The sequence below is a fragment of the Triturus cristatus genome, chromosome 6 (genome assembly GCF_964204655.1).
Source record: "Triturus cristatus chromosome 6, aTriCri1.1, whole genome shotgun sequence".
Classification (NCBI taxonomy): Eukaryota; Metazoa; Chordata; class Amphibia; order Caudata; family Salamandridae; genus Triturus; species Triturus cristatus.
The window spans coordinates 615567750-615586128 of NC_140589.1; the positions used below are offsets into that span (position 1 = coordinate 615567750).

Genomic DNA, 18379 nt, shown 5'->3' on the forward strand with positions numbered 1-18379 from the left:
TTCGACAATTGTGAAACAGCCATTTTGCTGTAGTTGGAGCCCTGTGTTTGCAACGCCACCCTAAGAACAGTTCTTCATTTAAGGCATCTTCATGAGAGTGGAAATGTTAACAGAGACTTTTCAAGGTATGGGCAGAGAGGGCAATTGCACAGGACCACCACTTTCCAAGGGGCCCCGGTCAAGTATTCTTACTTCCACTCTATCACACCTTTGTCGCTTTCAGAATCTGTCTCTGCTTTTCTCTACTCATGACTTTCTCTATCCAGGGTCATTTTTAGTAAGCTTAGTTTCCAAGGAAAGACTATCAGCTGTTTTTGTGTGAATGTTAATGAATATTTCATTACTGTATGGCATCCTACATGCTTGAATTAGCAGCAAATATGCAATAAAGTTAAAATTTGTTCCGAACTGGGGCCCCTAAAATATTGCTTACCCAGGGCTCAAAAAATACTTGAGATGGCACTGAATGTTAGCTTCTTATTGGGGAGAGGGTGTGACCTAACAGCTAGAGCGGTCGACCTCGAAGCTCAGGAACCGGGTTCTAGTCTCGGCAGGGATGCTCAACATCCTGTGATTCTGGGCAAATCACCTAACCTCCCCGAACCTAACAAAAAAAAAAAAGGAATGCGTCTATCTGTAACGCAACTGGTGCTCATGTAAAGCGCCCTGATACCTTCTGGTCTAGTTTGCTCTATATAAATCACCCCAAAAAATAACTCAATCACAGTGGTTGTCAACCTGTGGTCTAGGGACCCTTGGGGGTCTGAAGCCTACTCAAGGGGCCTGCAACTGTTTAGATAATTGAATAATATTAACAGATGAATTGAATGTACATGAATAAAGAAGAGAATGAAAAATTGAAAAATGTATAACTTTCTGAAAATTTCAAGGAATTTTTAAATTGGGGCTAAAAATTAAGTTAGTATCCTCAGGGTGATTCGTGCTAGCAGCGCAAGTACATCAAACAGACTATAGTATGGACGATGAATGGCCTTAGTCGAATTTAGAAAAGCTCCAGCCTTCCCATTATAATTAGACGTTTTTATTTTTTTATATGTTTCATCAATCATGTATTGGTAGATTAATACTTGTTCTGTTTTTTTGTTTATTGTTTCGTGGTGTAAATCCTCAAACATGCTTAGGCTGAGGTCCTAGGCATCTAGTTATAACTCAGCGAGGGGTTCCCGGATTCCAATAACGATTGAGTAGGGGGTCGCCGGATTCCTGAAATGATTAAGTGGGGATCCTCAGAAGTCAAAATGTTACGAATCACTACTTTATCACATTGAACAAGTGAAGCCTGTCACAGGGTCAGCTAATAGTGAAGCTCTATTCTGCAGCCACAGCTGCTGTTGTCATTCAGCAAGCATCTGGAAAATTCCCCTTTAGGTGAACGAACATACACCAGAACCCATGCCGCAATTTTGCACACACAAAACATGCTGCCAGTTTACAAAAAATAAGTAAGAAAGCCACGTTTATTTTGAGGCCTAATTTTCATGCTTAATGCACGCTTGGTAAGTGAGCATACTAAAACACACTCTCAATGCACAAACACCAAGAGAGTTAAAAATTACTTCAGCCTTTTCTGCACACTAACACGGGCCAACCCATTTAAAAGATGCTCTACATAGGACAGGTGCAGATTCAGAACTATGTTTAATGAAGAAATTCAGCATATCATGCATTTTCAAAAGCATCTATAAGTGAGGCAAGGTGCTTTCCCATGGAATGGAGGCCAGATACGGTTTACAAGGGGGTCTCCAGCCAGTAGCTTGTGAGCTCCAGCTACCTGTGAGCAGCTCAGCTGTGAGCAGCCCAGCTTATTCAATTAGAAAGCTTTTGCTTGGTTGAATTAATATACATATAAAAGATTGAGATGATATAACACTAATATTATTAGTAGCTCTCAATGCGCTTCATGGAACATAAGTAGCTCTCAGTACAGAAAAGGTTGGAGACCCTTAGACTCTAAAGTAGCAATATGCAAATATTTCAGTAGATTACAAATTGGCACGGCACGTTGAAAAAGAGTCTAGATTTTTCAAAAAACAATTCCTTTATTTTTACCTGGAGTACGAAGTATAAGCTACTGTGGCATGTATATGTGTATCAGTCAGTATACGACTTCTCGGGGTGCAAAGCACTCAAGCCCACCACAAAGGACAATCTGATGTATCATAGGTCTGGTATATGAATTCTATAGATGGCCATATTATTAACATTCATGGATTCCTTAAGACATTGGTTTGGTTGAGAGGATACTTTTGATATAATTATAAGCTTTTATTGCATTAGTTATTAGCCACAACTTGATTGATCCAGGCATTGTAGTTGCAGACTTTGGTGTATACAGTTGGGTGGCCCTTCATGGCGCAATCGTATCCCCAAGACACAACGCCTTGAAGCTGTCCATTGCACGCTAGGGGTCCTCCAGAGTCTCCCTGAAACGGAAACAGAAAGATGGTGCATTAGAAATTGTCATTTGTGTTAACAGACAGTTACGAAATAGGTTTTGGGAACTTGAAAAATATTAATGGCAAATGTATGAACAAATTGGTAAATATTTTAAAATCCCATGGCATTTGCGAATGATATCCAATCACATACAATTCAGTGACAAATGGAAGTGCTTAATAGGTCCTGATGACCTGACAAACCTGACAAACCTGGAAAGTTGCCCTTAAGAGCACACACTTACATAGCTGCATAAAATCTCATCCATTTGATATGTTATCCGTGGTGTAATATGTGAGGTCATAAACAGTGCATTATTGTGGCGCAAGTTATTCTTATGTCAGTTACGTATAACTGTTTAACTGGTGAATTTCAGTGGCTTTTTTTGTTTTAAAACTGTAGGTTTTTTATTAATATAAAACCTACGTATAACTTCACTTTAACTTTTGCTTTTTTCAGTTAATCTTTGTGTATATATATGTATATATATATATTACCTACTGGCGGTCGCCAGTAGGTAGTTATAGTTAGGACCACGTTTCCATAGGAAAACCTCAACATTCTATTTTGAATAACTTTGGCGCCGGTCGACGAATCCTCGCGAATTTCTCAAAATAGGTGGGGCGCTACGCTCCGCTCCTACCCTGAAAGTCTCGGGGGGATCCGTCAAGCGGGGGCTGAGATAAAAGGGGGGTCCCAAAACGCGTTTTTCCCATGCATTTTTCCATAGGACCTTTAGAACGAGCTACAGCCCGAACGGCTGAACAGAATTACTCAAAATTTGGCAGAGAGGTAGTCCCTAGGTCAAGGAAGTGCCTTTTGTAGGTTTGGTGTAAATCTGTTCAGTAGATTCTGAGAAAATAGCCTTTAAATCAATATATATATCTGAGCCCGCTTACGGTACGCTTACCGTACGCTTACGGTAAGCGTACGGTGGCGTGCGCGAGCGCGATTCTGATTGGCTCTTAGATCTTAGTAAACATTCGAATCGGCCGAAACCAGGAAGCGGCGGCCGCCATTTTGTGTATTTCACTCTGAAAAAAAAGAGTGAAAACAAGGAAAGGGGGCAATGAGGAGAGTTACAGACCCCCTAACATTTGTAAGGGGGTCAAAGAAGGACAGAAAAGTACAAAAAAACATTTATTGATTTTAAAAAAAAATCACGGGGTACGCGTACGGTAAGCTTACGGTAAGCGTACGGTAGAAAAAAAAAAAAAAAAAAAAATGAAAATCAGATTTAAGTGTTTAGATATTAGGGGGCTCTAAAAAGAGCCGTTGTGTTTATGAAATGATTTTTTAGTGGTACCTACAAGTAAGTACCGATGCAGAGTCTAAGGTTCAAGAGGAAGACTCTGTTCCCTTCATCATTGAAGTGCACACCATCTCCTCTATAAATGTCTTGCATGTCATAACGCAAGTTGTTGTGGTAAATGGCACCCATACCATAGTCACGGAGGAAAGCAGAAACAGATTTGTTGACGTGCTTTCTTGCTTTGTCATCGCACCGCGTGCCCACCGTGCGTGCACGGCACTAACTGCGTAAAGTGGGCGCGCGGTGCGCGAAGCGCACCGCGTGCTCACTGTGCGCGCACGGTGCGCGAAGCGCACCGTGCGCGCACGGAACGAACTGCGTTAAGTGGGCGCGCACGCCACGAATGGCGTAAAGTAACTTAGCATTTAAAAAACCGTACAAATTCACTGAAAAAAACATAGGTTTCACACACGTTATAGTTAGGAATTAGCATTTAAAAAACCTTGCAAATTCACTGAAAAAACCATAGGTTTCACACATGTTATAGTTAGCGGAAATTTTACTGATAAAAAACCAATGAAATTCCCCCGTTATAGTTAGTGCAGGCAACTATAACTCACGCGACCGCAATCTTCTGCTGATGACATATGTGTCTTTATGAAAAAAAAATATTTGTAATATATGTATAGCTAAAAATGTATGGAAGAAGACATGGGCAAATAAGTGTCTAAATACAGTATTAGCATCAGCAGAGGATTGCGGTCGCGTGAGTTATAGTTGCCTGCACTAACTATAACGGGGGAATTTCATTGGTTTTTTATCAGTAAAATTTCCGCTAACTATAACATGTGTGAAACCTATGGTTTTTTCAGTGAATATATATATATATATATTCACTGAAAAACCATAGGTTTCACACATGTTATAGTTAGCTGGACATTTTACTGATAAAAAACCAATGAAATTCCCCCGTTATAGTTAGTGCAGGCAACTATAACTCACGTGACCGCAATCCTCTGCTGATGACATATGTGTCTTTATGAAAAAAAAATATTTGTAATATATGTATAGCTAAAATTTAATGGAAGAAGACATGGGCAAATAAGTGTCTAAATACAGTATTAGCATCAGCAGAGGATTGCGGTCACGTGAGTTATAGCTGCCTGCACTAACTATAACGGGGGAATTTCATTGGTTTTTTATCAGTAAAATGTCCAGCTAACTATAACATGTGTGAAACCTATGGTTTTTTCAGTGAATTTGCAAGGTTTTTTAAATGCTAATTCCTAACTATAACGTGTGTGAAACCTATGGTTTTTTCAGTGAATTTGTACGGTTTTTTAAATGCTAAGTTACTTTACGCCATTCGTGGCGTGCGCGCCCACTTAACGCAGTTCGTTCCGTGCGCGCACGGTGCGCTTCGCAGTTAGTGCCGTGCACGCAGGGTGGGCACGCGGTGCGCTACGCGCACCGCGTTCCCACGTTACGCTGGATGGGCCATGTACATGGAAGACATATTATGCGCTTCGTTGTGAAAGGTAATGTTTGATTTTTTGAAGTGTCATGGTATATTAGAATAAGCCATGCACAAATGGTGCCCTTCTGGCACCAGTTGCACACGGGGTGTGGAGAATATGGATATTTTTTATTTTTTTTATTTTTTACCGTACGCGTACGGTAAGCGTAATCGGCGATTTTTCGAAAAAAAATAAAATTGAATTATTGGCCTTGGGGGTTCTTTGAGGACACCTTCATCAAGGCTAGGTGGTTGGGAGCTGTCTAAAAGGCCCCTTTATATGTTTTTGGTCTTTGTTTTTCTTCCAATACCTCAGAGTGCGAGATAGAAAATGGCGGACGCCGCTTCCTGGTTTCGACCGATTCGAATGTTTACTAAGATCTAACAGCCAATCAGAATCGCGCTCGCGCACGTCACCGTACGCGTACGGTAAGCGCACCGTAAGCGCACCGTAAGCTGGCTCAGATATATATATTGATTTAAAGGCTATTTTCTCAGAATCTACTGAACAGATTTACACCAAACCTACAAAAGGCACTTCCTTGACCTGTAGACTACCTCTCTGCCAAATTTCAAGGAACTCTGTTCAGCCGTTCGGGCTGTAGCTGTGTCTAAAGGTCCTATGGAAAAATGCATGGGAAAAACGCGTTTTGGGACCCCCCTTTTATCTCAGCCCCCGCTTGACGAATCCCCCCGAGACTTTCAGGGCAGGAGCGGAGCGTAGCGCCCCATTAGTTTTGAAAATTTCGCGAGGATTCGTCGACCGGCGCCAAAGTTATTCAAAATAGAATGTTGCGGTTTTCCTATGGAAACAGGGTCCTAACTATAACTACCTACTGGCGACCGCCAGTAGGTAATATATATATATATATATATATATAAATTGAGAGAGAGAGAGAGAGAGAGAGAGAGAGAGAGAAAAGCACCTACCAATATACCAACAGGTGTGGCCCCACACATGTTTTCAGAACAATTGAAGGCAACAATTATTGCTGCTGAACCAAAGACTGTTAGATGTGGTGATGGGTTACACAACACACATGAATCCACTAGCATTCTCATAAAACCCGTGTGACAAGTAGGCTGTTACAGCCACAGATTCAGTGAGATATGCCTGTAACAGTCTTGCCACTGGTAGCATGGCACTGATTTGTCAGGACATGGTGGAACACCTCTCACCAAGCTCAAACGTGCAAAACATTTATACAATCTTAGGATTGTGCTAGGGGCTAATGGGTGTCACATACATATATTTCTATACTTGATATATTTGGCACATAGGTAGTGTTAGAAATGGAGGTCTCTAGTTGGCAGTGGTATGCCGCCTGTCCAAGAAGTGATCCTTCCTTCTAGTCAGGGTAAGGGAGTTGCACACCCAAGATAGCCCCTGCTCACCCCCTTGGTAGCTTGGTACAAGCAATCAGGCCTATCTCAGAGGCAATGTGTGAGGTATTTGTACATAACACACACAGTAACACAGTGAAAACACTACTAATGGACACCACACTACTTTAGAAAAATAAAATATCTTTATCTAAACCGAACAAAACCAAAATGACAAACATCCAACATACACAACTCAAAATATGACTTTTAAGAGGTTTTAGCAATTCTGTCCATAGAAAACTATGGATGCAGTGATTTCACACAAAGTACCTTCAGATGTACCAAAATTCACAAGGCAAAACAGCCGCAGAGGAGGGAAGCGTCGGAAAGCACAGCGATGCATCAGTTCCTGAGTCCACAGGGAGGCAAGGCGTCAGTTCTGCTGCACGCAAGAGAAGTGTGGCGTCAATCCAGACTGTAGGGGGAGTAAAAATCCAAGACGGTTCAGGTCTGCGGAAACTTGGCGCAAATGTGCGATGCATGGAAATTCAGGCAGGCTGGAGTTCAATGAGGCGGCGACAAACAGGTGCTATGTTGATTTCTTCAGCCACTGTCCCACGATGCATCGATCTTTTCAGCCGCACAGCAGGGCCTGCATCCTAGTCAGTGCGGGGTTCTTGGACATTTCAGAGGCATGGTGCGCTGAACTCGGGATGCTGTGGCTTCTTCAGTCATGGGCAGGCGCTGCGTTGATTTCTTTGGCCACACAGTGGCGATGCATGGAAATTTCTCCCGCAGGGCGGTGCTGCGTCAGAAAAAAGGGCGCTGGAAGGCAATGTGTCAATGATGTCTTTTTGATGCTTTTTGCAGGAGGAACAACCTCCAAGGGCCCAGAACTGGAATTGGCACCACAAGGCAGGTCAGAACTCCCAGCAGTGGAATTCAGGGATGCTGTAGATGAAGTCTTTGTGTCCATAAGACTTTTTAACAGGAGGCAAACTTTACAAGCCCTTGGAGAATCACAGGATGCATCAAAGTAAAAGTCCAGTCCTCTCCACTGCCCACAGACTGATGCCACAGCTGCAGGCCAACCCAGCAAAGCAACACACAGCAAAGGGGCAGTACTTCTCATGACAGCTCTTCAGGTCTTATTCTTGGCAGGGCCTTCTTGATACAGAAGTGTTCTAATAAAAGTCTGACATTTTAGGTCCAATATTTATACCCCTTTTTGCCTTTGAAGTAGACATACTTCAAAAGAAAGTCTTTGTTGTTTACAAGTTACTTTCTTGTTTGGCCTTGTCTCCAGATACAACGCAGGGGGGTGGAGACAGCATTGTGAGAGGACAAGCACAGCCTTATTCAGTTGCAGTGCAGGTGACAGCTCCTCCCACCATTCTAGCTTAGTGTAGTAATTCACTCAGGAGCAGGTAGAAGTAAAGTGAATTTATTCAAGGTTATTCGCATTTACAACAATGCTGCCCAGGTTGAAGGTGGTTGTTGGTGAAATCTGTCTAGACTTATTAAAACGAGATCTTGCTCTTCCTCTAAAGATTCAAGTGTGTCGAGCAAAGCACACACCAATTCCAATTTTCTTACTGGACAACGTAGAAAGAGTTCAAGAATTCGTGTTACTCCTCACAGGTTTCGTGACTAAAGTTGTATGTTAGTTTTATTTATTGTATAATATGTTTAGTGTTTTAGTTTAGTTTATCAGGAGGAAAGGAGGTATGTTATATGCTGTAGTCAATGTTAAGTAAACCTGAGTCATTCACCTGCTCCTATCTGACTCGACCTTCCAATATGGCTGTAATGATGCAGACAAAGATTTCTCACTTGGCCACCCATCCCTGACCAGCTGGCACACTTCCTGAAGAAGACAGTCACCCAACAATGCTGCCCTCCAATCAGATTCAGAACCAACCGCAAGAACTGGGATATCTATTGAGGCCACCAAACAATCTTCATTGTCCTCATCATTTAGATCTTGAAAACTGGTCCCTTCACTATGTCCACTGCTCTGAGGAAAACGAGATAGAAAATCTGCCCTGAAATTCTTACCCCCAGAAACATGATGGACCTCAGATTGATATTGAAGAAGTTTGCTAACCATCCTCGTGATTCTTGGAGTACAACACTTACTAGGCCCAGCTGACAAAATGGCAACCAAAGGTTTGTGATCCGTTAGCAAACTAAAACGTCTTCCCCATATGCAAGGTCGATATTTTTCAATAGCCCATAAGCAAGCAAGAAGTTCTCTCTCAATCACAGAATACTGCGTTTCTGCACTCCTGAGCACCCTTGAAGCAAAAGCAACAGTATTCTCAACATTCCCATTCTGTTGCGTAAGCATGGCTCCCAAACCTCTCTGACTGGCATCAACAGTTACACAACATGGTAGATCCGGATCAAATGGGGTGAGAGCATCACTTTTTTTTAAAACCTCTTTAACTTTGCTAAAAGCCTGGTCACACTCAACACACCACCTGAACTTACTTGAAGACTTAAGCAAATCACTAATGGGCCTGACTATTGATGCGTAATTTGGAACAAATTTTGAATAATACTCTAGGAGACCTAAAAGAGACTTTACCCCTTTCTTGTCTTCTGGAACAGGGGCCTCCAGAATTGCATCAATCAACCCCTGCCTAGGCTTGATACCCTCGTGAGACAACAAGTGTCCAAGATATTCAACTTCACTGCATGAAAATTTACATTTTTCAGTTTTGAGCACAACCCCACTCTTCTTGAAAATCTCAAGGACTCGTCTGACGATAGCATCATGTGAATCATCATCCTTTGCGTAAATAAGGACATCATCTTGAAAGACAATGACACCTTCCACGCCTTTAAGCATGTTTTGCATGACCCTCTGAAAAACTGATGCCGCGGAGGCTAATCCGAACGGCATTCTCCGGTACTGAAACCTACCAATGGGAGATACAAAAGCAGTTAAGGCACATGAATCCGGATGCAACTCTATTTGATGATAAGCACTAGCCAGGTCCAACTTTGAAAACACACAAGCACCTTTGATACAAGTGAAAAGATCTGAAATTCTTGGCAACGGGTGGGAATCAACCCAAATCTCTTTGTTAAGCGACCTAAGGTCCACACACACACGTAATTGTCCATCCCTTTTCCGAGCAACAACCAACGGAGACAACCAAAGAGAGGACTCTGTGGGTTCGATAATACCCTTTTCACAGAGTTTATGAAGTTCTTTGTTAAGATCCTCTCGAACACTGAACGGAACACCTCTAAGCTTGTGTTTGACCGGGATAGCCCCATCTTTGACAATGATTTTATGTTTGAAGCCTGAAATTTTACCCAGTTGGTTGCTAAAAACGGAAGGAAATTCATTTTTCCACTTGGTGCACACTCCATCAGAAGTGACTAACATCACTTGCTCCTTAGTACCAGGTCTTAATATCATGCCAAAGAGGCCTTGGTGAAACCACCCTAAAATGTTCAAGCCCTTAACCGCCACATACATTTTTCCCCTTATTTTCCTCCCATCGAAACTTAAGAAATCTTCAATGAAGCCTAAAAGATAAATTTTCCGTCCTTCATACGAAACCGGTGACCTATCTGGAGGAAACAGATCTCTATTTCCCCAGGTTTCATGAAATAGCTTCTGGGTTATCATTGTGATTCTAGCACCAGAATCTACAAGAAGATTGAGTTTCTTATCACCCACAACTATTTCAACTACCGGGTCAACACAGCATGAAGGGTCACCAGTTAAAGGTATATGCGTTCCGTTGACCGAACATTCATCATGAACAACAGAAACAATTTCCTCATCAGACTCATCAGCCGACTCCACAACACAAGCTATTGACTTTTTTTGAAATTTCTTCTTAAGACATACAGTTGCGAAATGTCCCATTTTTTTACAGTAATTACAGATTGAATTCAAAGCTGGACATTTCCCTCCCTTGATATGTGATGCATTACCACATCGCAAACATACATTGTTAGGTATAGTAGGATCTGATTTATTATTTGAGAAACTCTTATTGGCGCTTTTACCTGCTTTGCCCTTATCCTTCTTTGCACCCCCAACAAAACTGACTTTTTCAACTGGTTTATCATCAAGCTCCTTTAGTGAGACTTGAGAAGTCTCGATACTTTTAGCAATCTTGATTGTTTCATCAAGTGTTGGGTTGTCCATGGAAAGTAGTTTCTGCCTAATGTTTTTATCTTTCCCATGGCATACAAATTGATCACGAATGAGTTGTTCTGAAAAGTTTTCAAACACACACACAGAAGCCAATTTCCTAAGAATGGAAATGTACCCATCAACATCCTCATTTTCGGATTGCTTTCTCTTGAAGAATTTATGTCTTAACACAATCAAACTGGGTTGTTTGTCAAAACGAACCTTGAGTTTAGCTACTGTTACCTGGTAGTCGTCTAACTCCTCCCCATTGCCTGCTAACTCTGGTAGGTGTTTAAATATTGATCTGCCCTCAAACCCTAGTGAATGTAATAATAGATATTTTTTCCTTTCAGGACGATATCTTAAAGCACCTATTGCTCCCAAGTAAGTCTCGAAGGCATCAAACCAAACATCCCACTTGACAGGAGGTTCACCTGGAGACTCCAAAAACGCAGGAGGAGCATTGATTGATTGCATGCCTGACATGTATAGAAATTGATAAATGAAAACACCAATTGCACATCCACTATGCAAGATTAGCGTTAAGTTGAATAAATATATATCTTTTGATATTTAAGAATACACTTAGACATAAACTAGTGAAGCTAAAACACTCATACATATGCCTGAAATAACTATTTGGTAGAGTACTTATATAAGATACCTGTGTACCACAAACTGAATGTATATATAAATATACAAAAAAAAAAAAAATCAAAAAAAAAAAAATAATAATTTTCCTTTTTCTTCTTTTTTTTTTCCCCTATAAATATATATACATTTCAATACAACCTGTTTAATTTACCCTTTTGAAACTAATGTTGTTAAAACAAGACAGATATCCAATGGTTGGCGAAAAGTCGTGGTTAGCACACGAACAAAGATGGCAATCAATTAGTTGTGAAGTCCGTAGTTAAGGAAACCACCAAGCCTCGATGCTGCCCTCGTGCTCCGTGACACTCGCTGGATCCTTGCGCAAGTGCTAACTCGTGGTTAGAAACCGATAGGTTTGGACAACTGTTGCCACAGAAACAACTAAACCTCGATGATAGCTCTCGATGATCGCGCACTCTGACGCGTTTGACAGCTGTTGCCACATAAACAAGCAAGTGTCGATGATCGCTCTCGATGATCGCGCACTTTGACGCGTTTTGACACTTGTTGCCACGGAAACAACCAAGTCTCGATGATCGTGACGCTATGCTAGGTACTTACGCACATGCTCGAGCCAGAACCACTCCATCGAGCACATGCGCGTTGACAACAGCTCCAATTACAGCAAGTTCGACGCGCGCATGCGCGCGAAAACACACGAGCCGCCTTGAATGGCCGACGCGAGGAAGACCAGCAGCCAGGGGTTTGAAAAATAACAAGTAGCTCCGTCTGGGCGCGAACAGTCAATTCTCACCAGGAAATCGCCCAAACTTCCACACTATTTCCCAAATCAAACAGGAAGCTGAAAAGAACACCAGGCACGACCAAAAGAGGCTGCGAGAGAAAGAAAAACGCCCCTTTCTCTCTACCAATTCAGTCGACTGCTTGTGAGCAAAGGAAGTCCCTCACACTTTCCACATGAAAAGTCCAGTCAAACACGGGTACTTTACCATTGGATGTGTAGAAAATTAGAGCCAGCAGTACATCAGCAAGGAAATAAAATCCAGAGCGTGGAAAAGTGGAGATCACATGAAAGTGGCAAGTGCAGGCTAGTGAGGATAACGCAGCAAAACCACAACAACCATGAGGGATGCGTAGAAAACGCCGTGAAGGTAAAGCTGATTTTTCTTTAAAAAAAAATAGAAGTGAAGTAGATATTTTCTTGATGAGTAGGTCTTGATGGTTGACAATAGATTTGATGAATTGAGGCTTGATAATAGATTCCCGTGGGTTCTGCTGTGTAGTCAGCTCGTCGCCAAATTTCTGTAGTAATTCACTCAGGAGCAGGTAGAAGTAAAGTGAATTTATTGAAGTTGAAGACTACACAGCTCTTGAACTGCCAACCATCTTCACCATCAGTCAGTATGCTCAGTTGAATTATAACATTCTAACAATGACATCACGAGCTGACATCACACACACACTCAACTAGGAGCAGGTGAATGACTCAGGTTTACTTAACATTGACTACAGCATTTAACACTTAGGAAGACCAATCAGCCTGGTGATGGGTCATCAGGATATGCAGGGCACACCTAAACTCCCTTTGTGTGACTGTATAGAGTGAAGGCACAAACAGGCCGTGTCAGTCTAAACCAGATGTTGACTCCACAGGCAGGCAGCGGCACAGGATGGGTGAACAAGAAAATGCCCACTTTCTTAAAAGTGGCATTTCCAAACACACAATTTAAAAACCACCTTTACTAAAACAGGGGTTTTTGAATTCTGAGCTCAGAGAGCCCAAACTCCAAATCTCCAGCTATTCCCAATTGAAAGTTATACTTGTAAAATGTTACAAGGTAGCTCCAATGATAATCTATGGGAGAGCTAGTCCTTGCAATAGCAAAAAAACGAAATTGCCAGTATTTCAATATCAGGACGTGTAAAACACAACAGCACATGTTCTACCTTTCACATACACTGAACCCTGCCCATGGGGGTATTTTGGATCTACCTGAGGGGCGCCTTACATGTAGTAAAAGAGAAGGACTTGCCAGGTCAACATGGCAGTTTTAAAACTGCACTCATAGACACTGCAATGGGAGGCCTGAGACAAGTTTACAGGGCTATTTGTGAGGGTGGCACAACCAGTTCTGCAGGCCCACTAGTACCATTTGATTTACATGCCCTGGGCACACCAAGTGCACTTTACTAGGGACTTACCTGTAAATCAAATATGCCAATCATGGATAACCAATCAGAAATAAAATTTACACAGAGAGAATATGCACTTTAGCACTGATTAGCAGTGGTAAAGTGCCCCAAGTCCTAAAACCAAGAAAAACAAGTCAGAAAAAATAGGAGGCAAAGGCAGAAAGTTTAGGGATAAACCTGCCAAAAGGACCAGGTCCAACAGGTAGCAGATGTCTGGAACATTGAACAGCTCCTGTGCATGCTAAGTAGTACAATGAGCCATGGAACGCCAAACCTGCATAATGATCCGTACCTGTACACACTGAGCGGTGTTCTTGTATATTGAGGAGGAACCCTGACACACTGAACCACATTCCTTCATACTGAGGTGCAACATGGCACATTGAGTATCATCCTTGCAAAATGAGCAGCCCCTGGCATACGTAGTGAGGCCATGGCATATTGAGAGACACATCTGATCGATACATCATCATCCTCATATTACTTCTAGAATCTCTCCAAACTGAACATCACACTTCTGCTAATGTGGAAATGCTTGAATATTGATGAGCACCACGTTTTGTTTGGACACGCCCTGAATATTTACGCAACATCTTGATCTATTGTGCAGCAACATAGTATGGTGAGCAGTGTCCTGTCACTTCTGGCAGCACCTTGGAATATTAGAGCATCATCTACATATATGTTGTCTGCACATTGGCAAATGATGGCTATCATCATTGTGCCTTTTTGAAAAGTTTAATGCTGAGAGTCTTCCGTATTGTGTAAAAGGTTAGGCCAAATGCTGACTTGATCTCAATGAAAATATATCAGTGAATGATGCAAACACAAATCCATGAAAAGACTTATGACCTCATTTTTACTACGGAGTCCCAGACACTGAATTACCAGTGGCGGTGCCTCCATTAGCGCACTGGAGCATTGCCCCACTGTAATTCTGGCCCCCTACATCACTGCATTTAATATATCTAACTGCTGTAATATAACTGGCAAAACACAACCTGCAGCAAGAAGTAACACTTTACATTCTGGGTCAGCGGCCGGGCAGTGCCCGCGGCAGTCAGCCGACCTGAAGAAGGTGAGGGCAGGGCAGCAGCTTTAGTCGTCATGATGACTGGATGCATCATAAGGGTGGTGGTGACATTGAGCCGGCGTAAGCGCACACCTGTGCGCATGTTGGTTTTGGATGAAGAATTTCTCCAACTAGTCTCGATGTGCGCACTGTAGGCTTCACTGTGGCTGCACATTAGGAGAGCAGGGGTTAATCCATGCTGCAGCCCCCGGTCTCCTAATGAGCGGCAAAAACCCCTGCTCATGCCATTCCTGGCGCTGCTGAAGCAGCATCTGGATTGGCTGAGATGTGGTTGCCACTTGCCAGGGCTCAAGTAGCAGCTTTGTGAGCATGAGCGCAGTGGGGGGTGGGAGGATCTACCTTCCAATGGAGTATGACCAATCACTGTAATGGCTTATTGAGAAGCCATGCAGTTATTGGCAATTTCTACTGTTGCTGGGCTGCTCACCCTGACAGCCTGGCTGTCCCTCCCCCCTCGGGTAGCCCGTGACGGAGGCAGACCACACCACATTTTTGTGAGGATTCATTTCGATGAGGCCTGTTGGGAGTGACATCTTATGAGTCCGAAGTTGACGAGAAGACAAGCCAGCGAGCACTTAACTGACTTTAACCCGACTCCAAGAAGGAAAAAGTAGGTTGGTGCGGGTGCGCAGTTACAATTTGAACTACTGCAAAGTGTAGATTAGATCATGCATTGCTTCCACAGTAGTTTAAATGATTGTATTTACCTTGTACTGCCTCTCCTCTTGTTTATTTTCTTCTCCTTGGGTCTCTCTGACTCTTGTCTCAAAGTACGGCAGCTTTATATTCCTGGGGACAGTATTGTCTAGCTAAAGGCCCATATCAGCAAACAAACATCAAGCAGCACTTGATCCAAGTGACCAACAACTAGGACCGATTAACTCATTCAAAGCTAAGGGGGTGGGAAATTATTAAGTGTTTTTTTTTTACTTTTCAAACGCTCCTGACCTTATTTCACATACTAATTCCAAAAAACTGTTCAGAGCACCACCATAAGCAAAAAGTATCAAAGTTTGTATTTCCTGTGGGTCCTTCCAGTTATGTTCAACAGTACAGCTTAATAAGTGCATAGAAGCCAAATGGAAAGTTCCACGTTCTTTATTTTCAAAATCCAACTTGAACAACAGCTGAAACGTGTTTCGTCATGAAACATCTTTTTCAAGGCTTAAAGTAACAGTAGTTGAGGAATTGTTCACAGCACAATATAGTGGTGTGTTCCTCTATAGCCGAAAGCAGGTTCAGTCCAGTAGGCCAGAATATATACCGATCTCAGTGCAAGAAACAAAGTCTTAATCCATGGAGAAATGTAAAAAATGGAGCCAGGACCTTGATAAGTCCCTAGCCCTCAATTCAACAGGTAGAGCAAAAAGCGAGTTGTCCGTCCTGAGGCGTAATGAGCTTAAAAGCGAGGGCGAGATGAGACAGGAGGTATTCTGAAATTATGATTCTATAAACTACAAAAGACTAGAAGTCCTTTGTAGTTTTTAGAATCATAACTTTACTCAATTCTTTTATTGTAATCGGAGTACTCAGGTGGTATTGTCTGTGGTGGACTTTGTCTAGTCATATCAAGTCTACTGTGGCAAAAAAAGTTTTGTATCTTGCTGTGCTTTGGGCAGACTGTTTAATCCCTATATGTTCGTAATCGAATGGTTCTCGTGCTGTGTCAGGGCGCTTGGTTGATGGAGTAATAGTGGTGCAGGTGTCTCGTGGCTGTGATTCCCTTATGTTCTGGTAGGGATGTGAGCAGGGCTGGCTTTGGGTCCTGGTGGCACCTGTGGTGAAATTGTTCGCTGGTGCGTGCCACCCTCCAAAAAAAACCTCCTTCTTCACAGATTCCCTCACTACCACTCTCCAACAGTGCCTCTCATCTCCCCAATAACCACTATCTCACATGCATTTCTTTTCTTTTATGCTGTGTAGTGCAGGGTTTTGGAGCCCTTTTATGATACACACTTTATACAGAGACAACGGATCAGACGCGGTGTGTAAATCAGTGCATAGTAAATGTAACATAAGACAAAGAGGACTACATGGTGCAGATGCAGGCGTCACATGTCATCTATACTGTAGGCAGTATAGTTTAATACTGACTGTTTGGTCTGGAGCAGTACAAACTCCTGATTTAAAACGTAACACAGTCGTTGTGTTGACTTTACTAATAAGAATTAATTTCAATCCAAATGATTAGGATAATGATCTAACCTATGCCTTGCAGTTAGCATGTAGCTCTTCGATGACCATTAACAGCTCTCTCTACTATGTTAGGTTTGTAATTTTTAAACTGCAAGTAACAAAAACACCTCTCTGACAAATGCAGTAACCTGTTGAACTATCTACATTATAAACACTTTTGTGATCTGTGAGGTACCCAGCATTGTATCCCGAAGTCTGTTATGAAGCTCTGTGGTTAAACTGAATAAGCAGCTACCTATGTTGTTATATGACATCTCTTTAAGGTAATAACTGCACTTTCGTGTTTGCTTTATCAACCTTCTTGCTTTCTCACATTTGCTTGAAAATGCACCATTTGCCCACTCGTTTTTTTCAAAATTTTCTTGGTGGAGAGTACCCCCGCCGAATCCCTTTATTTTGTTCGGCCTCTCTCACTATGCTCGCTCGCCATGATGCACTCCGACGCAAATGTCATGAATGCCACTTTCAAATGTCATCAGCCGCCACTGTGAATTACTATTGTGTTGGTAGCTGCGCCTGTTCCACACCATCTGCAGGGGGGTCACCAAAATTAGAAATGTATATATTTTGCCCTGGAACGCTCCCTGAAAATGATTATCATATGAATAATCCATGGAGGTTGTTCCATGGTGACATGGCAGTAGCTCCCCAACTAGGGGGCAGATTTATGAGGCCCGTTGCGCCATCGGAACGTCACTTTTTGTGACGTTCCGTGGCGCAGAAGCCTGCGTGAAATTTATCAGGCAGCACTGAGCCACTTGTTTTGGCTTAATGCTGCCTCATAAATATCAGTCCCTTTAACGCAGTGTTCTGCGTTAAAGGGGCGTGCAATGGGTGTTGCTGGGGGCGTTCCCAGCAACACCCATGGCCTTTTAACACTGCCCCTGATTTACGAGAAATCGTAAATCTGAGGCAGCGCCAAAAGCTTCCGCCTCCCCAGGGGAGGCGTAAGGGAGGCGCAACGGGGAAAAATATCTTTATTTCTCCTCGTTTTTCCTTTTTCTATGTGTGCTGCATTCTGCAGCACCCATACAAAGAGGAAAAACCTCTTGTGATTATTTTTGTACAGAAAGGATTCCCTTCCTGTACAAAAATATTCATCTCCGCAACGCAGGCACCCTTGCACCATGGTGCAGAGGTGCCTGCATTGGTGCAGGCAGCCCATTGTGCGCCGGCGCAGGGGAAAAGGACAGGAATGCACCGCATTTTATAGATACGGCGCATCCCTGCTCTTTTCTTTTGCCGTAGGGAAGCGCAGCAGGAAGGCCTGCTGCGCTTCCCTACGGCAACACCTCATAAATCTGCCCCTATGTGTTCATGGAGATAGCCTCCCAAGGCAAGGGTATGTGCACACATTTTGCATACCTAATGTCCCGATCCCACTGAGAGCTGCATCCCAGCATGTGGGAGGATATGTAAATATTTTCTTTTCCGTTGTAGGCGGCCATGACTTCTATGGAAGTCCCAGATAAAAAGCCCACCTTCAACATTGAAATGGAAGGGGCCACCCTTTATAGGAGTACCTTTTCCATTGCCAGTTGTCTGACCGCTGATAGGTGGAGACGCAGA

The 18379-nt window shown here is 42.7% G+C and overlaps 1 protein-coding gene across 1 annotated transcript in view; it reads right to left on the reverse strand.

Moving 5' to 3' along the window:
• Positions 1-2040: 2040 nt before the first annotated feature.
• Positions 2041-18379, reverse strand: part of LOC146817643 (trypsin-like) — a 42453-nt gene continuing 26114 nt past the window's right edge. The window contains exon 5 of the mRNA XM_085611103.1: positions 2041-2444. Coding sequence (XP_085467229.1) covers positions 2295-2444 — 150 coding nt within the window. The 3' untranslated portion in view covers positions 2041-2294. The remainder of the gene's footprint in view (positions 2445-18379) is intronic.